At 34.5% G+C, this 21,474-nt stretch overlaps 3 protein-coding genes across 10 annotated transcripts; 2 read left to right on the top strand and 1 right to left on the bottom strand.

Annotated features, from left to right (window-relative positions):
- Positions 1-211: 211 nt before the first annotated feature.
- LOC140820884 (uncharacterized) lies at positions 212-2,427 on the top strand. The gene is made up of 3 exons (XM_073181279.1): positions 212-558; positions 677-798; positions 2,045-2,427. Exons 1-3 carry the CDS (start codon positions 309-311, stop codon positions 2,210-2,212), a joined length of 540 nt encoding a protein of 179 aa, XP_073037380.1. The 5' UTR covers positions 212-308; the 3' UTR covers positions 2,213-2,427.
- Positions 2,428-3,846: 1,419 nt separating this feature from the next.
- LOC140820724 (CDK5RAP1-like protein) lies at positions 3,847-9,882 on the bottom strand. 3 transcript variants are annotated; one of them, XM_073181132.1, is made up of 4 exons: positions 9,452-9,882; positions 7,815-8,869; positions 5,937-6,473; positions 3,847-4,059 (listed from the first exon to the last, which is right to left on the bottom strand). In XM_073181132.1, the coding sequence occupies exons 1-3, from the start codon at positions 9,772-9,774 to the stop codon at positions 5,965-5,967; spliced, it is 1,887 nt and encodes a 628-aa protein (XP_073037233.1). In that variant the 5' UTR covers positions 9,775-9,882; the 3' UTR covers positions 3,847-4,059; positions 5,937-5,964. The 3 variants fall into 3 exon arrangements, with proteins under 3 accessions (XP_073037233.1, XP_073037300.1, XP_073037188.1); XM_073181199.1 differs by having other exon boundaries at positions 3,847-4,076; positions 5,953-6,473; XM_073181087.1 differs by lacking the exon at positions 3,847-4,059 and having other exon boundaries at positions 5,865-6,473.
- Positions 9,883-10,540: 658 nt separating this feature from the next.
- On the top strand, positions 10,541-21,224 carry LOC140820446 (D-2-hydroxyglutarate dehydrogenase, mitochondrial). Of its 6 annotated transcripts, none has more exons than XR_012115533.1 (15): positions 10,541-10,771; positions 11,185-11,558; positions 12,225-12,326; positions 13,126-13,173; positions 13,539-13,609; positions 15,330-15,448; positions 17,112-17,207; positions 17,303-17,412; positions 18,039-18,119; positions 18,851-18,951; positions 19,942-20,050; positions 20,210-20,305; positions 20,487-20,572; positions 20,640-20,765; positions 20,900-21,224. XR_012115533.1 is itself a non-coding variant. In XM_073180867.1 (15 exons), exons 1-15 carry the CDS (start codon positions 10,663-10,665, stop codon positions 20,996-20,998), a joined length of 1,701 nt encoding a protein of 566 aa, XP_073036968.1. In that variant the 5' UTR covers positions 10,541-10,662; the 3' UTR covers positions 20,999-21,224. The 6 variants fall into 6 exon arrangements, 5 of the variants coding, with proteins under 5 accessions (XP_073036968.1, XP_073036908.1, XP_073036860.1 ...); XM_073180867.1 differs by having other exon boundaries at positions 10,541-10,735; positions 20,210-20,315; XM_073180807.1 differs by having other exon boundaries at positions 11,185-11,581; positions 12,257-12,326; positions 20,210-20,315.
- The last annotated feature ends 250 nt before the right edge of the window (positions 21,225-21,474 follow it).

Below are 21,474 nucleotides of genomic sequence, written 5' to 3'. Positions count from 1 at the left end.
AACTCAAGCTCGAATTAAAGCTTTTTCTGAAATATTCTAACATAATTGCAAATTATAAAAATTATTAGTAAAAAAATAAATGCTTAGAATATAATTATATGATATATTAATAATTAATTAAAATTTATAAACTATTTAATAAAATAATTTGTACTCGAAATAAATTTAAATATATTTAAATTTAGTTCAAAATTTGCCAAAAAAAATACACCACCTACGCCGACGTTGAACTTCATCTAACATCAACATTCTCATTTAAGCCGTCGAAGTCGAGCTCCTCACAGGCGCGAGAAATTCAGCTCAGAGCTATGGGTTTTGGAGCCCTAAGAGCCATGATCCGACCCGTAACCCGAATCCTCTCACCCGCCTCACGCATCTCCCAATCAAACTTCTCCACCACCTCATCGCCGGAGCTCCGCCTCATATTCTTCCCCCTCCGCCGCAGTCTCCCGTGGATTCCACCGTCCTCCGCTTTCCACAGCCTCACCGATACCCGGTATCCCAAGCGCAGACCCATGGATAAACCTCGACGCAAAAGAGCGAGCTTGAAGCCCCCAGGTTCGAAATTAACGAAGCTTTTAACCTCCTTTTATGTTCTTAGTCTTTTACGACGGGAACAAATGTGAATTAATAGTAAAATGCAATCGATAATTTGTTACTGGGGAAAATTTGTTAGGGCCATATGCGTGGGTGAAATGCGTGCCTGGAGAACCGATACTTCCCAACCAACCGAATCAGGGAAGTGTGAAGAGAAGGAACGAGAAGAAGAGAATCAAACAGCGTCGTGCATTTATAATGGTATTTCTGTGTATAAATTCTTGTTCTTCTTACTCTTCCTTCATTTCGTTTCTGTTGATTTTTCTAAGTAGGTTTAGGATTAAACTTCTGGCTATCGAAATGCACTGCATCGTATCCTGAAAAGTATTGGGATGTCCTTATCTAGGTTCTGGAGTTGACACAATATCAAGAAGATAATGGGTGGATTTGTTGTCTTATCTAAACCCCTTTGAATAGTTAAACTAATTTAGAACTCATTGAAATCGAATTGCATGGCTCAGGCACTTATAACAACTACAAAAGAGTGTGTGTTCCTGGAACAAAAGTTACAGGGTGATTGTAATGTGACTCTTATGTAGTGGTTCAAGTGTTGGAATTGGATTGTCTTGTCATATAGTACATTAGAGACAATTGTTGCTTGCCAACAAACATCGGCTGTAGCACAGAAAACTTTTGTTTCATTAGAAAATATCATATAGAACTGATGTCAATTTTGTTTGTGTCTGCATTATGTTCGGCAATTAAAGAATCATGTGAGTTTGGTTTGCGATCATCTTGAAACAACTCTGAACCTATGCATGATTTAGGGTCTCTTGTTGAGTTGAGCTGCCTTGCAAGTTGACCTCGAGTAAGAATTTACTTGAACATTAGTTTTTGCATGTTTGACTTGAAACGAAGCAGCACGTGAGCTGAATATGATGGTGTAATCAATTTACAATTCTGAACATGTATGATATATTCTAGTACACATACTATATAAAAAAATGCAAAATGTTTCGGGCTTGCCTTCATCGAGTAGGTGTGCATAGTGCAATTTGTTGTATGCTTATCGAGCTGGAGTCGAGAATGGGCGTAAAAGAGCCAAATGAACTAAGCCCCATGTTTCAACATTTTAACTTGAGTTCGAGTACAAAGTGTTGACTTATATATGAGATACTATCGAGAGTTGCACATTTGAATTTCTTGTCCTTCTCCGGATGCACAATAACTTATTTTACTTCCCCATCTCTTTTTCGGAACTAGTAATTAACTATCAGACTGTATAAAACTTTTTGTATTCTTCGAGATTCTAATTGCTGCTGCTATGCTGCCCTTAGATTTTATAGAAGTTTTTGTATTCTTCGAGATTCTCATTGCAGCTACAATGCTGTCCTTAGTTTTGGTTTGTGCTATTCTGGTATAAGGTGTGCCAAATTCTTCACTGTTCTAGTGGTCTTGACTGGTTGTGCCCAGTTCGGATGAAAATCTATATTTTGTCCCCATGCAGTCTGAAAAAAGGAAACGCAAAGCTCAGTTGCAAGAGGCTACAAAGAAAAAACTCATGAAACGGGTGGAGCGGAAGATGGCTGCCGTAGCGAGAGACAGAGCTTGGGCAGAAAGATTGATCGAGTTGCAACGAATTGAAGAGGAAAAGAAGGAAGCTGCAACTGCTTGATACATCTCTATAATTTCCTACACATTTTAAGCTGGGAAGAGGATTTGAAACTCCTAGTAGTAGTCACTCTGCTTGTTTGAAAAATCTTCAAATATATGGCTTTTGAAATTTCCATCTTTTTATTTAAGTTTTTTTCGGCTGTGCTTGGATGGTTGAATTTCATTTAAATGGAAAATTCTGATTTGAAAATGATTATTAAACATGGATTTACAATACCATCTGTCTCGGATGCATTTCATGAATTATTGAAGATGCAGATTAGAAATTGTCGTTTAACAAGGGAAATACAGAAGGGATTTTCTCATGCATCGACATTTATCAAATGCTCTACATAAATGTCATGTAAATCAAATTCATAGCACATATCAAACTCTATGGCATTGTTTGGTACATGGGATAAGAAAGGGATTGATAAATAATCTTCCTTATCCCATGTTTGGTACATTTTTAAAAAGCTCATGATAATGTCATGGCCCTTGATAAATAATTTTTTAGAAGGATAAAATATCCCTAATAGAAGGTGTGATAATTTTAATTTAATGATAAAATGCACTACAAATGACTTAATTATTCTTAATTTTATAAATGATTTTTTATAAATCTATGCTAGTAGGTAGAAATTAAAATCAAATAGATATTTTATTTATTTTTATATATTATATAATATGATAATTATATAAATGAATTCGAGATAATTATATAAATAATTTTTATAAATCTCAATAAAATTATTAGTATCACTCGATTAATCTTAAAAATTGATATTTGACTTGACTCACAAAATCAAGGGCTCAATTATCATATTATATAATATATAAAATTAGGTAAAATTAAATAAATCATGCAAGTACTATCGGCACATGAACAGATAAAAAATATGAACTAAAGCAACAACTTTGAAATTATAAAATTTATATGATAAGGTTAATTTTGTCATTACAATCTAATATATAAATTTAATCACTCTTATTAAAATCATACCAAACATTAAATATAATATCCTACATCTTATTTATCCTTATATTATATATCACATGTTTATCTTATCATGTGTACCAAACTATGCCTATAAGTTTTATGTCACTCGATCACAACATACTTTTCAACATTTTAACAAGTAGTGAGAGATTTGAGTCGATGTTTTGATAGAGGATTGCACTAGATTTACTCATAATCATTCGTAAACTTAAAACAAACACTAGAATTTATTTTGTTTTTGCTTTAATTTGATGGTTTCGAGCCTAAATCTGAATCACTAAGTTGTTTTTCATGCTTTGAACCATACGTCTTGATACATATTCATATTTTTATTAGTTATCATATTGTTGTGACCAAATCATAGTATAAATGCCAAGGATTCATTGAGCCATGTGTTGGTTAAATAAATTAAAATCCACCATTTAGCCAAATTTTAAATCATATTGATTCAGTCACAACTATTAAGTCATTAGGCAAAGCTCGGTCGAGCCATGCCACTAATTAGTTTGGGGATGTGTTCTTATTTCCTTCAACAACATATAATCCAATCTTTAATTTTTGGCTATTAATTATTATGTAATAATTAATTAATGATTTTAAAAAATACGGCGAGAATTTTTCATTCATAATATTAACACATGAATCTATCAAGTTTGATTTCTTTTTTTTTTTTCTACAAAATCTGACATTTGCAAAAAGGTGCTCCAATGCTTACTACATAACAACGCACTGGATTCATCGTTGGGACCCAAATGTACGGGTCCATATATATTGGGATCATTTCCATCCTCAAGACCCGAACAATCATATGAAAAGATGCTATTACTAGTCTCCTTGCCTTGTTCTCCATGATCACTGTTAGTGGCATCCTTCTCTTGATTATCATCTGCACAAAACAATAACCGTCTCCAAGGGGTGAACAATAGCCGAGTATGATCAAAATCGAAATAAAAACATGTATTGTATCGAATGATATATGGATGTAATGTATGATTACGGTATATTCAAATGCAAGAGTAATCATAATAAAAGCTGTACAATGGATAAATGCAACACAATATCGGCTCGAGCAAGACAAGGCTCGGGTACACTGCCATAGTGACTAATTCTCCACCAGTCTAATATAGTGTGTCGACCAGACGGACCAGTCACAACTCTGTCTTGTCCCAATAGTCAGTACTTGAATCTACACACAATATCAAAGGAGTAACACTACTGGGATCGAAACAATATAGAATGCAAAAAATATGATGGTACCACTAGAACTAATTTATAATTGATTAGAGCCTAAAGCATGATGGTGCTTTTGGCATGAGAAACTTAGCATAATAGGAAAGTCTATATCCATACTGCATATATACTAGTTTATTTCCTTATTGAATGCATGATATATGTATAAATAGAACTGTATATAACGTCAGACGTTAAAAGTTAACTATTCATTCGACATATGTTTGAAGGTTTAATTTGGGTAGGAATGATCAAGAGGAAACTATATATATATATATATATATATATATATATATATATATATATATATATAAGGAGACAGTGGAAAGCAAAATGCAAGGTTTGAATCTTCGAAAATAACCTAAGATTGATCCTCGTTTAAAAAAAAAATTAAAGTATCATCTTAGCATGACATAGATAAGTTGTTAGCATGATAAGATAATCGATGATATATTATTGTGTGATAGAAATGAAATATAGAGATAATTAATGGAATGTAAAAATATATATTTTGTTTAGTGTAAGTGATTAAAATAGTGTGATTGTATATATTGTGATTGGTGTGATGTTTATTGGAAGAATTAATTTTATGTTTTAGTAGAAATTTTCATAAATACCCTTGAATAAAATTATTTTCCTATTGAATCGTAAGATGTTCTTATATTGAATTAAAAAAAAATATAAGTTAATAGATTATGGAATAATATAATTGTTATAAATAAAATAATAAGAATATTTAAAGTGTATTTTTTTCGAACTTTAGTTTAGAGGATAACCTGATTGTTGTTTTTCATTTTTAAATAAAATTAATAATATTTAAAAATAATATAATAAATTTTCTTAAAAAACTGAATTTAATTTAATACATGACATTGATACATAATTTAATTTTAGTTGAATTGTGCACATAATTTATTTTTGTGTAAAGTAATATATAAATAGATTATTAATAGACTATAAAAAGTATTTAAATATATTATAAAAATTAATTAAATACAAATTGGATACATCTGTACATGTAAATTCGAGAAATTTTCGAGGAAAAAACTATTTGTCATTAATGAAATAGTGGTGAATATTTTAAAAAAATGTTAATTTAATTGTAAAATTTAAAATAGATGGATAGAAAAGGAGTTTGGCTTTTGTGCAAAAACAATGTTTCCTGAAAATGTCGTATCCACGTTACAGAACAAAATATTCCCCAAATCGTTACACCAAATATTTTCCCAAAATCTTTCCCCAAAGAATCCCAAAAGAAAATTAAACATTGCGGCGGCTTACAGGATTTTGTTCAAGATTTTTCTGATTTTTTCCCTTTTAATAACATAACCAAATACTAAAAATATTTTGATTTTCAATTTTTTTTAAAAAAATTTGAGTTTATTAAAGTAATTTTTGATCTATGCCTTGTGAATTCAGACTGCCCTTAATATATACATAATGATTATGCAAAGAATGAATGACCACATAACTTTGAAGAAAAGGGTTACCCACAGAATCACTTGATAGAAGAAACTGAAAAAAATTCTTACCACAGACCACAGTCAGGTTCTCTCAGCACAGGCAACAGATTCTTCATGTGTGCTGACATAAAATGAGCTTAATTTAGTGATCGCAAGCGCCTCTCCGTGAAGAGATGCTCTTGTAGATTTCGTTATGCGAACTTCCACAAAGTCACCAACTTCAGGATTTCGCTTCCCATCATTCTTGATCATATCTGGTATAGGGATATTAGAAAACGATACTCTGTGGCCTCTGTCGCTTTTGCCAATGAGCTCTGTATCAGGCGCTCTCTTGTTGGTCCCTTCGACTAATACAAGTTGGATGGATCCTATCTTAGAGTCGTAGTGTTGACCTGTGCTCTCTCGGAAAGCATCAATAAGTTCGGTTAGCCTCCTCTGCTTAATAGAATCTGGAATATCATCAACATAGTTCCTGTGGGCATGGGTCTTTTCCCTCATGCTGTAAGCAAACATGTATGCCATGTCATAGACAACACTTCGAACTAAGCTTAGAGTATCTTGGTGATCCTCCTCTGTTTCCCCACAGAAACCTGTAATATCATTAGAAGCAGAAGTGAGCAAATTCTTCAGAAGATATGGCAACCGCCAAAAAGGGAGTAGTCCTCACTTTGTTTCGCATTGCAACAAAGTAAAAACTAAATTAACATGGCTTCATGTATTTCAAGGATGATCTAAATATCTCCAAGTACTATGTCAGTTTAAGCATGCACGTCGACAAGAAAAACGGGCCTTCCTCGGATTAAATTTTTAGAAAGAGGGTGGCAGCAGGGGACAGCAAATCACATCCTGATAAGGCAACCTTATTTGAGTGGAATTATCCTAGGTATGCAACAAGCACATGATTAAAAAAATTTAGTATTTTATAGCTTGGATTTAATTAGGAAATTTCACAGAACATTATAGGCCAACGACCAACAAAAGGATCAAACTCTATTTGATTGTAATTTGTATAATGAGTGATGTTGCCAGCAAAACAAATTTGAAATAAAAAAAAAAGCCCACAAACAAAAATGTGTAGCATAAACGAGGGTGGTGATTCATTTGGACACATCCAAACTCAGAGGCAACCTTCTAATTTTAAGGGTGACCTGTGGTAATTCAAATGACAAGTCAAAAAGAAATAAACTCAAACATAAAACAAAACAAAATGGATAGATGACATATGGTGTTCCAATCACAGGATTTGAGAGATAGAGAAGTAGCAGCAAGAAGAAATTCAAACAGGAAAGGCTAAAAGCAATGACAAGAACATATTGCACATCCAAACATAGAGCAACCTTCAATTATTTAGGGAGACTAATGGTAATTCAAAGACATGTGATACGATTCAAGGGGATATCAACAAGTCAACATGAAATAAACTCAAATGTGAGGCAAAATAAATAGGATAGATGAAATGACACATAATTACAGAATCTGAGAGATGCAACCGTAGAAGCAATAGGATATTCAAGCGGGAAAGGACAAAAGCAATGATAAGAACATGTTTTAACTAAGCAGGTGGATCAGGTAGGTTGAAAGACAGTAAATAGGCTAGAAACAAATATATGAATAATTTGCAAAGCAAATAGACATGTTCAGAAACTGCTATACTTACTGTGCTAAACAATATAGAACAAAGACTGGTAACTCAGACAAGTACAGATTCTTAAATAGAGTAAAACTTGAAGCGGGAATAACAAAGCTCAGTCTGACAAAAATCAATGATCACATCCACCATAAATAAAAGATAAAGTTTCACGGAAAATTTCCGAATTGTGCACAACAATCAGATAACTCCATCAAGGGCAATAGTTATTTAGTATTCAAAAAATCCTCCACAAAGCAGCAAAGGGATTGAGCAAAATGAATGTGATCGTGATGAAACTTACCACATATGAAATCACTGCTTATCCCAATATCAGGGATTATGGTTTTTATCTTTTTTACCAGATCAATGTATGCTTCCTGGGTATATCCTCTTCGCATCCTCTCTAATACAGTACTACTCCCAGATTGTGCAGGTAAATGGATGCTTTTGCAGATATTATATCTGTCTCGCATAACATACAACAACTCATCAGGGAAATCTTTGGGGTGGGGGGAAGTGAATCTGAATCGCATCTCTGGAAATTCTACAGCAAGTCTTTCTAGCAGATCAGCGAAGCGCAAACCCATAGTCTTGACTTTGCATGTGCTAGCAAATCCATCACTATACTTCCAGTTGATCCCAGATTCAACCTCTTCAACAGCAGATGTGTCATTATAACTATTCACATTTTGCCCAAGAAGTGTTACTTCTTTCACACCTTCCTTCCAAAGCTCTGCCACCTCTCTAACAATGGACTCCACAGGGCGCGATCGCTCTCTGCCTCTGGTGAAAGGAACAATACAAAATGAGCACACATTATTGCAACCCCTCATTATAGAGACAAATGCACTTATTGCATTCTTTGATATACGCACAGGATTGATATCAGCATAAGTTTCTTCTAGCGAAAGAAGAGTGTTTATTCCTTTCTGGCCTGAGTCGACCTCCTCTAACAGACGTGGCAAGTCCCGATAAGCATCAGGCCCGCAGACAACATCGACCATCTTATCTGCATCCAATATTTTATCCTTCAACCTTTCAGCCATACATCCTAGCACAACCACCTTTGGAGGACGCAGGGACTCTGACCTCCCAGTGGCAACATTACTCTTCCATTGTCTTTTAAGAAACCAAAAGTAATTAAGTCTCTGCCACACCTTTTGTTCTGCATTATCCCTGATCGCGCAAGTATTTATAAATATTATTTCTGCACTCTCAGGGACTTCCACAATTTCACCGTATCCAGCATTCTTCATGATGGATAAGACAATTTCCATATCATTGACATTCATTTGGCATCCATAAGTTTCATGGTATATGCGATCTCTTTGAAGAACATCAGACACAGTTTCAGAGCTAGAGAAACATAGATAAACCAAAAGTTGTAAGTGCCATTATCTGTATGACATATCACCACCAAACTTGTGTAAGATGTAACGTAAATATTCAAATTAAAATGGCCACTTAGAAACTTTTAAAAGAAATAGGGACAAGCACTAGAATTGGCACACAGATTCTATTGATAATCTGTAAATCTCACCAACCATAGATAAGATTTCAAACCATTATTTAGCTGATCCACATCCTTCTTTTTCCATTTTCCTAATTCTTTTTCCATTAATTCAATCCAGGGGAAACGAAAAACCTTCATCTTAGTTATGAAATCTAATAGACTTTTATTATGTACAGGTGAATCAAAATTCTTACACGTCAAAATAAGTAATACGAGTGTATCTTAGATGGAAATGCTGGCTGCAACCTTGGCCTTTCATTGTTTGCTAAAAACACAATTTTGTTCGTTTCTTTGCATTTTCAGCACTCCTTGTTTCACACGGCCACTAAATTAATTTAATTTCAAAATTCGGTTTCATTGTTTTTTGCGTCTATATTAAGCTAAATCAAGCCAAATCACATAAAAATAGATTCGCGCTTACTTACTCAAGCTGAGTATCGGAAGCGCCAACGTCTACAACAGCTGCAGCAGCATTTGGCATAAAATGGTGCAGACTTGAAATTTCTGAATGCTTGCGCCCTCCGGGTATCGTAGTCTTCCAGAAACTTCTGGCGAATCTGATAGATAATGCACAGGGGTCCCGGCGTCTACGGGAAAACCGGTCGGCGGAGACAACCGGCGAACAACTTCGTGGGCAGGAAGTGAGAAACCTGAGGGTGATAATTGAGCATCGCTTCTGGAGATTTATACAGTGGTGTTGACTCAAAACCGAAGACATAGTAGACGTTAGGGAAGAAGAAGACGCCATGAATGAAAGGAGAAATCTTGAAAGGTTGCTTGATTGGATTAGGCTTTAGCCCGAATAGGAAACGGGCGCCGCGGCTGTGTTCTTGAATGAATCCACTCCGCCTGGATGTTGCATCATATTCTTTAAATTAAATAAATTACATATTTATATTATAATAAAAATAACTGTTAATATTTACCATAAAAATTAATATACTTGACATAAAAAATATTATTTTTTCATGGATAATCCATATAGAATATCCGTTTAAAAAAATAGACCCATGAGACCATCTCACGTGAATTTTTGTGATTAAATAATATTTATTATATTAACTAAATTGACTTTGTTACGCTTGTACTTTAATAGAAGTATTAATTTATGATATCGACGAATCATAGATTTAAATAAGAGTTTTTTGAAAAAATATTATCTATATATTTCGAGTTTTTCGACTCTTAAAAAATATTTGAGACGAGCTTTGACTGGATTCGATTCATCGATAAATGTACAATCTAAATATTGACATCAATATGAGTTAAGAACGTGATTAATTATTTTGAGTACAATAATCAAATTTCTAACTAAAACAAGACCAATACTACCATCGTCCTATAAATAAATTACAAACATATATATTTAATATAATTGCTAAATTATTATACAAAATTCAGAAATTTACAAACTTATCTAAAAAAATCATAAATATTTTTTTATAATTACATAATCATTTTCATGATTAACAGGTAATACCCAATAATGTTACAAATATTAACAAAATAATTACAAATATAAAATGTTGGTAATCTCCGACAATGATTATGGTGTACTGACTGAATCACCGGGATATTGCTTATTAAATCGCCAACTCCCGTCCCCGACCACTGAGCCAGTGAGGAATTTTTGGCAATGGAGAAGTGGAGATCGAGTTACCGTTTTCTCAGGCACTCTTCAGCCAACTTGTTTGATCGTCGAACGAACCGTAAATTCTTCTATTCGATTCATTCATCCTACTCAAGTGCCAAATTCTCATCTCATTGTTACTCGTATTTCTTGCATGATTGCCTAGGGCGACAATGGTTTCATCAATAAAATTAGATTTTTTTTTTACATTATTGTGATATAATAGCTTTAAACATGTCGGGTCGATTCACTGTTTTTCCACCCATCCACAGTAAGTTATAGTTGGTTTTCTTGCGTCTGCGTTGTGTTTGTGCTCAAATTTATTTCTAGAATTGTGACATAGTTAAAAGGGTTTGCCTAGATTTATAACCTGTGGGGTTGCCTAAGGTGATCAGCAGTTCAGATGGTTTCCTACTGCCCTGTGTAGAAACATACAAAACCAGAGTATGCTATCATTAGCATGGTTTTTGAAAAAAAGGTATTTCTGATTCATTTTTGTTAGGCCGATTACGCCTTGATTGATTGCAGGTCTTGTTAGTAATTTGACTTGGACCAGCGCCTATCACGTGTTCAAGCGAGATGCTTGCAATCACAAACCGTATTTTTTGATGGGTCATAGCATCTTCGGAGTTTCTGTTAATGATGTTCCAATACATTTGCAAAGATCTAATGGTACTGGTTGCAGAATTGAAAATCGCAAGTTTTCTTCCAAGGTCTCGATACCTCAAAGAAACAAGTCCTTTTCAGTTATTAATAGTGACGATATAAATTATTTCAAGAAGATAGTAGGGGATAGAGGTGTGGTTCAGGAAGAGGAGAAGTTGGATGAGGCAAACACAGATTGGATGCGGAAATACAAAGGCTCAAGTAAGCTAATGCTCAAACCTAAAAGCGCGGAGGAGGTTGTTGTCAATTCTTCAATCAAGTGATATTCCTTATTATATTCAGTTCAAAAGTTCTGAGCCTGAATTTTTTGAGTTTTGCTTCACCCTCCTGGATTATCTGCTTATTATTTCTGTGTAATTTGAATTCATGATTTAAGTTTCATTGTATGACAAAGACTGATTATGTTATTAGTTGAAACTACAGCACACATGATAGGTCACAGTTAAATGTGTGTAGTTTTAATTTGTATTAGAGAAGCGTGGATTATTGATTAATTGTTTTTTCTGGGAAATTAGGTGCTAGAGCCACTGTGTGGGTACTTTGGTTTATGGATTGTTGATATACTTATATTGTCATAATTTATGAATAAATTCTCTTTTTGTCATTTTTTCTTGGTTTCAAACTACAGTTTGACGATATTCTATTCCTTGTTGAGGAAGGAGGAAGAATAACTCTTTAATTAAAGATGAAGTATTTTCCTCCGATGCTGAATGTGATATAAGCAATTCCTTGCGCTTTGATGAGTCACTTTCTTATACATATCTCTGATGAATTATTTTTCTTTTTTCTACTTATTTATTTCTTGTGAATTTACTGAATATCTATGTAGTTTGCGAAATTGGTTTACTTTCTTGAGGATGTTCTCCTCTTCCAGTGATTGTTGTCCATCTTCCTCTGTATAGGTTTCTCAGATTCTTAAATACTGTAATTCCAGATGCTTGGCTGTTGTACCACAAGGAGGAAATACAGGTCTAGTGGGAGGAAGTGTACCTGTTTTTGATGAGGTATTAGCATATTACTTTTTCTCCTTTTGATAAAAGACCATTCGAGTGGACTGTTATCTTTCTTTTATAGGTCGAAGCTTTAGTCACTCTCAAAGAAATCAAACCAATTGCTTATTATTAAGATTATCAGCCCAAGGGATGATGAATGTTAGGGGGAAGATATTGACATGTAGCGAGGATTAGACATATTAGTAGTAGATAAATTGATCAAACTAATGTTTGCAAAATTAGAAGCTAACATGACTCAGCAAAAATGGTTGGAAATTCAATTTGTGAAAAGAAACATCGAAGAAACCAACCAAAAACAAGATCAGAATAGAAGTCAATATCTCATCCATAATTTTATTCAGAGTGTAGGATCGAACTCTTGTCACTTTTGCAAAAGTAATAGCTAGTTGTAACAACGCAATTCCAATATTTTAAACATACATGATCAAACACCATGTTTTGATCGTTCTCCTACTAAGGGTAATTATTGCTTCCAAAAATCTATTTCCAATAATTGCACTCCATGCAATCACGCGAATCGGATACGTGACCCCATCCCCAATTTTTTAAACCGTACAACAGTCCAAAGATAAATGTTTTTAGCAGGGCAATTATTGCTTTGAGACAATAGTTGAGTCAAGCTTTTTAAACTGTAGTCTGTACAACATTCCAAAGTGACATGTTGGGTACAAAATCTGCTATCTTTGGCTAATGTGTGTTGGTGTGAAGTTTTATTGTTAGCATTTTTGTTGTTAGAATTATTTCTATGCTGTAATGACTTTATTTAATTGTGTATCCTATTTATGCTCAGGTGATTGTCAATGTCGGTTTCATGAATAATATCCTTTCATTTGACAAGGTAATGGTTGCCACGGCTAAGAGATTATTCCTTTCGAAAATAAAAGAACCATCGAGTTTTTGGTTAATACATTGTTGTGCCTATCACATTCCTAGATGAGTAGGCATTTATGCTTAGCACTTTTAGTGCATTTGACAACAAAGCTCCTAATTTTTATAAATTTAATGATCCCGAGGATTGCTTTATCCTTTGTGCGTAGTCAGTCCTATCATCATCGCCCCATCTTTTTGTTTGGAAAATTTTAATCGGTGCCCCTTCTTCTTGAAATGATAAAATTTAAAGAAACTTTGGTTACTTTCATAGTACATTTTTTATATTCAGTAAATTGCTTATGAAGTTTTGACTCGGTTTCATTAATGCTGAAGACTAGTGGTATACTGGTTTGTGAAGCTGGATGCATTCTGGAAAACCTGATATCTTTTCTGGATAATCAAGGGTACTTTTCTGTTCTTTGTTCTACTTCTCAAAATGTAACACTCCCAACTCTTAATGGACATATTTATGCATTAATGTCATCATATTTGATAAAAAAATAAATTTAATCTCCCTGAAAATGAGCCTCCCGATAAAACAACAAACTCAATATACTTGCAACCTACATACTCCCATAGATTTCAACGTAATCTCCCCCCATGAGTTCAGACGCCTTGTTAATACAATAGTTACAAGTTAATTAAATCTACCTTTTAATTTCTTGACTGATTAGTCGACTTTGAAGAACTAACTATTCTCGCAACCTATCAAAAACACGCTAACTAATAATATATCAAAATCCGCTCATTACTATTTACTATCACTTTTTGATAAGTGTTGAGGGATTATATCATTCTAATGTGGAATATATAATATTTTGATTTAGTTAGATAATTTAAGATAGAAGACACATATATCTAAGATAGAAGACACATGTTTATCATTTACGTATCAAGTTCGAAGTGATAATAAACACTTGTTTTTATACTAATATATTTTTCTACATGGTATCAAAGCTTTAGGGTATTGATGAGAGAAAAAAAATAGAGATGATCCTTAAGATGCTGCACCACCTCCTTAAGTTTCAGCAGTGGCCACCAAAAAAAGTTCGTGTTTTTTAGATTTATGTGTTGCGCTAACCATCTAGCCTTCATTTAGTATTTCCAAAAAATATGAAAGAAACTGTGTTGGTAACCCAGTAACAGGTTTGAAATCATCATTTGATAGTGATGTTCTAATTCAAAATTGAAGTGGTGTTTTTACCATGCAATGTTGCAGTGTCCGGATTGTCTTGAACATAGCTTAAGCCAGATCTGAAGTTCACTGCTGCTCAGATCTGTGGAGTGACAGAAACTTTAATATATAGTCTCCGAGGAGGACTTCCTATCATAAAGGCTAAACATGTTTACAATATAGTTGGGAAAATGCTCGGAGATGCAGCAAATTTGCCTTTGTATTTGTTGTGGGCCATTGTTACCTCCAGGGAAAAGAGTAGAAAACGTTGATTGCAGTTGATTAACCATATCTACATGTTGGTCCTGTGGTTGTATTGTCCAATCAATGATCCATAGTTGACACGTCAAATTTGTCTTTTAAAAATTCTTGTTTTTTTGGTAGGATAGTTGGGACACTTGACCACCTTGCATCTTCTTAACTCCTATTTTCGGTTCTCCTTTCTCCAATGTTTCGTGTCACAATTCTTTTACTCTCATATGCATCTCAACGTACAGGATGAGCAATACGAAGTTGCAGCAACGTTGAAGATGAGCAATACCAAGTTGCAGTACACGGTGTATAGTAAATAGTAATTACTTTCAAAGTAGATGAGCAACATATAATACTGATTCATAGTTCAATTACTAATATATGATGAATAGCACAAAGGACCAATCTCCAGTGGATAGTGTTGTCTTTTCAGTATTGAGCAGCAAGGAGCACTGGTTAATATTTTTAAGCATAATACGGCAAAATATAATTATGTGGTGAATTTCAATATTCTTGGGCTGGAAGTGGCTTAGAAGTAATGTAGCATCTTGTGGGCCTGTTCTTACTAGAGAAATAGAGAATGACCGAAGCATATATCATTCTTCCTAATTTCTTTGAAAACGTTAAACTCATACATATGAGTTTTTTTACGCTCGATTGCAATTCCTAATTTCCTATAATTTATGCTTTTGTTTCAGATTTATTATGCCACTGGATTTAGGTGCCAAAGGAAGCTGCCAAATTGGAGGGAATATTGCAACGAATGCTGGAGGACTGAGGCTTATCCGGTTTGGTTCACTTCATGGAAGTGTTCTTGGTGAGTTTTTTCCATCTTTTTTGTCAATATCCTCTGTTTAATAATAATTGTTTGTGGATGGGTGGTTTGGTATTTTGATAACTGTAGAATCTTCTGAGATAAGACATGAACTGGGTCGAGTTATGTTTCTTTAATTCCAAATGGATTTTTACAGTCAACTTTCGTAGTTTCTATTTACAAGAAGAAATTCTGAAATTAGGGATGGTGCTTCCATATAAATTCTTCTAAGAACCAATTCGAGACAACTACTCAGTTGAATAAATTTACAAAGAGTAATTAATTATGCACTGGATTTGGACTTGACGAACTGGATCTTTTGAATTGGAAAGGCAATGAACTTGGACTGGTTTAATTTAAACAACATTTAACCCCATTAGATTTTCAGGAATTTGACATCATAATTTATTCGTTTTGCTTTTAAATGTTCAAGCTCAAACAAGATCCATTTTGTTGTTCCTTCTCCACTCCACTCACCTCAGTCGTCTTGGGTTGCAATAGTAATGAAGGGATTTTTTTAAAGAGAAGAATAACGGTGCCAAAATAACGCTAGGCACTTAAATGGAAAGGGATGCCTTCCCGTGGAAGAGTAAATTGAACGGGATGCCCTCCAGTTGCATCCATGATTGAATATTTATCGAATAAAGGCATTATTTGGGTGTTCAAGAAATGAGTTCTAGGTATGTCGGAGGTGGAGCCGTGGAGGAACTATTGGTTATTATCTCCCTCTTTCCATGTTCATTTCTTCTTTCTTTTATATATAACCTATTGAAATGAATGTTGTTAAGAGAATAGATGAGTCCTGTGAACTTGACTTAACTCTTGGTTTTCTTATTATTAGTCAGTTAGTGCATTGCTAGTTATTTTTCTTATTATTCTTCAAGTTGTAGATTTGACAATGTACTTCAACTACTTTAGCCTCACATCCAACTGTCATTCTAAGAGGCCGGGACTTTAAAGAAACTTTCATCTCTGATGAGTATGATACCATGTGGTTAATAGAGAAATATGGCAAAAAAAGGAGAAGGAAACACAAATCTTATTCCTTATCAAATGAAGAATATACAATGCAAAGATATATAAAATTATCCTACCAAACCTTCCTAAATAAAGTGATGTAATCTATTCTAATTAAATTTTAAAAGACAAGAGATAAAGATAAATATTCCTATTGTAACTACTAATAAGATAATACAATCAATATTCAACACTTAATATTAAATCCTGGCCTAATCCATTTTTTCTAATTTATTCATTGAAAAACCTGCCAAATTCCGCCGAATCCCCCATTGCGACTTTTGAAGCCTTTTAGCCGTGTTGTACAATTCTAGCTGGTGAGTATGCTGCCTAGTCTTTTTCATCTCCATGCACATGCATCTGGTACGACTCAAGCCTAACACTGAAATTACAGAAAACCGACTGCCTCACATCAAAGAAGTTGGTTTGCCACAACTTTAATTTCGTCATCTTCTTCTTGGCCATCTTTTATTGACTTACTCTTTTCTTCACCTTTTGGATTGTGCTCAAAACTGCTTCTATATTTATTTTTAAGCCTGTTTACATTCAAAGTTGCTGCTATGTAGAGACTTCTTGTCCGGTTTGGAGCTTGTATAGATCTATTTCTGTTTTTCTGCAGTCATGAACTCTACATTTTGCTGATTTACAGGCCTTGAAGCTGTTTTAGCAAATGGTACTGTGCTCGATATGCTTGGAACTTTACGCAAAGACAACACTGGCTATGACTTGAAGCATTTATTCATCGGTGAATGCACTCTGAAAGAGTTGTTTTTTTTTTATGTCATGGTGACATGCATGAACTATTTTTGGCTAACTGTGGCTGCTACCTGTTTTTCATAGGGTGTGAGGGGTCTTTGGGAATTGTAACAAAGGTTTCTATACTTACCCCAGCAAAGTTGTCATCAGTAAATGTTGCATTCCTTGCTTGCAAAGATTACGCTAGCTGTCTGGTAAATTCTGTTTGCTTTGGAACCTTACTAATCTGAGGTCTCTAAGCTTCCATAAATTCGATAGAAATTTCTTTGCATACTTGTTTTCTTCTCGGTGATTTGTGATTTCATATATATGTTGATTGCCATGTACATTTACTTCGTGTTTGTTCATTTTAAATCAGCATTTTTATCCACACCTTCATCCACTTTTAGATGATTGGTTTCTCAAATTATAATTTTTTCCCAATTTGTGTTTTGGTCCTCCGAGTATTTGGATTTGGTCCTTGATTTAGGTATGTTTTGGTTTATAGTCTTTTTTTGTCGGAGTGCTGACGCGAAGCCGGGTAATGCTGAAATGACACTAGAAAATGCTGACATGTCACCGAGAAATGAGAGACGTGTCCGGCACCAAATCAGCATTCCATAAAAAATTGATAAAACTAAAACACAATCTAATTACCGGACCAAAATGCAAAATTGAATACTTACAGGACCAAAACACAAAATGAACAATTACATGACCATTTTGGCTATTTTTCTCCACTATTATCCTCTAACACATGTGGCATTTTAGCAAATCCTTATTTGTGATGATATTGTGAGGAGTTTACACCGACTGGTTTGGTTATTTTCTGTTCCTTCAGATCCTTTTGTCCGAAGCCAAGAGGAAGCTTGGGGAAATTCTATCTGCATTTGAATTTTTGGATATAAATGCTATGAATCTGGTAAGGGCGTAAGGCTCCTTTTTGCGTAGACTAATATATTTCAATTTAATTTAAGTTTGTGGATATTATGTGTTTTGTTGTCAGACTGTAGTTAAACCGGCTTTGCACTTGGTTGATTGGATAAAAAAAATTCATAATAAATAGACCTTTTTTTGCAAAGAAAAACTCTGTATAAGTTCTTAGAAGCCCTATGTTGATCAACTGGCTCTTTTCCCTTCCATCTCGTCTCCTCATGCATTACAAAGTGCACACAACACCAATCCATAGTGGAAAAACAACTTGTTACCGCACGAGTGATGAGGATATGCCGGAAGAAACAATCAATACTGGAAGAATGAATTAGATAGTGATAAACCATGAGAAGATCCTATTTTAATGGAAGAGTGGCATATCTTCAGGCCGTTCGACATGGATCAGTGGCTAATCATTTTTAAGCTTATTAAGAATAAATATTGTTGGTCGTGAATTTAAATGTTCTTCAGTTGAAACATGTGAACATTTTTTTTGTCAAAATTAAATGAAGCACACAAGAAAGATTATGAACCGAGTAGACAGCTCTAATTGGTTACAAAATTCAATTTTGTTAGTTTACAGCTCTAATGGTTGTGATGATGTTTGTAAGTTTTGCTTGGTGTCATCGTTGACTTTATTCCTGGCTACCAACAAATTTGTTTTGGTGAAAGCGGTAGTTCCTAATGTTGCATAGCTTACACTGGGGCTCTGGCTGACAGGTTTTGAAGCATTTAGACGGTCTACGTGACCCACTGCCTTCCTCAGCTCACAACTTTTATATTCTGATTGAAACCACAGGCAGCACGGAATCTCATGACAAGTAACTTCTATGTACTTGCAAGTATCAATCTTTCATGTTGTGACATAATATAATTTTTTTATTACAAAATCAAATCTTGATTACCATAGATGGGCCCTTGGGAACCATTAGCTTGATTTCTTTTTTAGTTATGCAAATTTTCCCATAGGTAGATATTATCGTGGTTACTGTTCCTGTGAATAGTAACATGAACAGTAACCGTGCTTTTTATTTTTTGTCCCCATAGATTTTAAACAACCATTTAGAATGTTTGTGAAGCGACAAAAAATATAGCAATCAAGAACAATAAAAGATATGAATCAAACACAGCAAGAATATAAGCTGTAAGAGTATTGATAGTTTTCTGAAATAAGAAAAAGAATATACTCTCCTCTCTCACTCTAGAAGGAAGATCCTCCTTGCCCCCTTAGCAAAGCTAGAAAAACACTCAACAAGATTCTGATATATCCCTCTACCCACATCTTCCCCTCCTTTTATTCCTACTCCCATCCATAATGAATTACTCCCCTGCCTCGCGTGTTTCTTGGCTCTTCTTTGATAAACTTAGTAAAAAATGTGGGCCTCTTCTCTTGGGTTTCCATTTCTGGCCCAACAGTATTAGTGCTTGGGCATGAAATAATTCATCCTATATCAGTTTGAATATAGAAAAAATAGTGAAGACTGCTGCAAAACAAGAAAGGGTTCATGGTAGATTTCAATCCATAACATATTATACAGACGAAATATAATAAGTAAATATAGTGGAAACACTTCTATAACAGTCAAATCATATCAAAGATATACCATAGTCTTCATAATATTAGATCTGATTTTATAACACACGCCCTTGATCGCTGGTAATTGTAAAAGATAGTGAAGCTCATTGTCAGCTTTAAGGTACCACCATCATATACTTGTGCCACTTTCTATTGTGATACTACTCGGTTTTTTTTTTTTCTGTCGATGAACCACTCTTTCTTGTATTTTTACCATTTTTCCCTGCATGATCAGAGAGAAGCTAGAAGCATTCCTTCTTCATTCCATGGAAAGTGAATTGATAATAGATGGCGCTCTAGCACAAGATATAAATCAAACATCGTCATTTTGGGCTATTCGTGAGGTATTTCTTTTTCTTTCCCTTTTGTGGTGTCACTGAACATAGGCCTAATATCTGAAATAAATATCTAAAGTCAGTAGCGATCAGTTTAAAAGCAGCACCAAATAACCATATTATTTCTTTTCTTAAAGAATAATCACATTAAATCCTTTAAGTTTACAGGGAGTACCCGAAGCTTTGATGAAGGCTGGGGCTGTATATAAATATGATTTGTCTCTGCCTCCAGAAAAAATGTACGCTCTTGTTGAGGAAATGCGGGTGCGTCTTGGTAATCACACGATCTTAAATCATTCAGAATTTTTCACGCATTTCTCGCAAACTGGACTGAAATACCTTTTTGTGATGATGAACACAAAAATACACTATCGTAGCAGCTGTCAGTTGGAGAATCTTAAAATAATCTTTGTGCTTTCACCAAGTCGCGTGTTCTGTTTTCCAGGTTCTGCAGCAAATGTTGTAGCTTATGGCCACCTTGGGGATGGCAACTTACATCTTAATATTTCAGCCGAACAATACACTGAGACTGTAATGACCTTTTCCCTGGTACATTTTGCCATTTGAAATAACTCGCTTTAATGGGCAGTTATTACAGATATTATCAAAAATCGAACCCTTTGTGTACGAATGGACATCTAAGCACCATGGTAGCATAAGTGCTGAACATGGCCTTGGATTGATGAAAGCGAGTAAAATTCATTACAGCAAGTCTGCTGAAACTGTAAGCATATATCTCTCCTCCTCATTTGTTGCATCGGTTTATTTATATTGGTTTCATTAGTGCGAGTTTTAAATTTCTGTCTGCTCGATTTTTAACCCCCTAGTGATATTTGAAATGATTTTTCCCATCTGCAGGTGCAGTTAATGTGTGCCATCAAGAAACTACTTGATCCGAATGGGATACTTAACCCATACAAAGTTCTTCCGGAATCCGTGTTACATGACGGCATGTAAGATTATTTTTAATCAAGATCTGGTGTGTACACTTTACCAAAATTTTTGCTGACTAATATGAAAAAAGCCATCTTCGGTAGGCTCAGCCAGCTCGGCTAGGGGCTCGCCTAATATGTGTCATCAAGAAACTACTTGATCCGAATGGGATACCTTAACCCATCCAAAGTTTAGGTTGCAAACTAAATGTGAACTTGACAACCAATGGCACGTAATAATTTTTAGTCCATTTTTGTTTACTGGCAATCCTTTGGGTATGAAAAATGGCATATTCGGCTCGGCTCAGCCGGCTCGGTCGAGTCGGCTCGGGTAGGGCCAGAAATTCAAATTATAAAACCCCCAATATCCAAATTAAAGCATAATTCACTTTCAGATATTATAATATTAAATATTTCGAAAATCATTCGTTCCCACCAAATAAACCGATATCACTTTCTGCCTTTTTAGAACGCTCCGTCTAGTGAAACATTAATTTTTAA

The sequence above is a fragment of the Primulina eburnea genome, chromosome 1, assembly GCF_022965805.1.
Source record: "Primulina eburnea isolate SZY01 chromosome 1, ASM2296580v1, whole genome shotgun sequence".
In the NCBI taxonomy this organism is placed as follows: Eukaryota; Viridiplantae; Streptophyta; class Magnoliopsida; order Lamiales; family Gesneriaceae; genus Primulina; species Primulina eburnea.
This window is presented reverse-complemented; position numbering and strand designations above follow the sequence as displayed.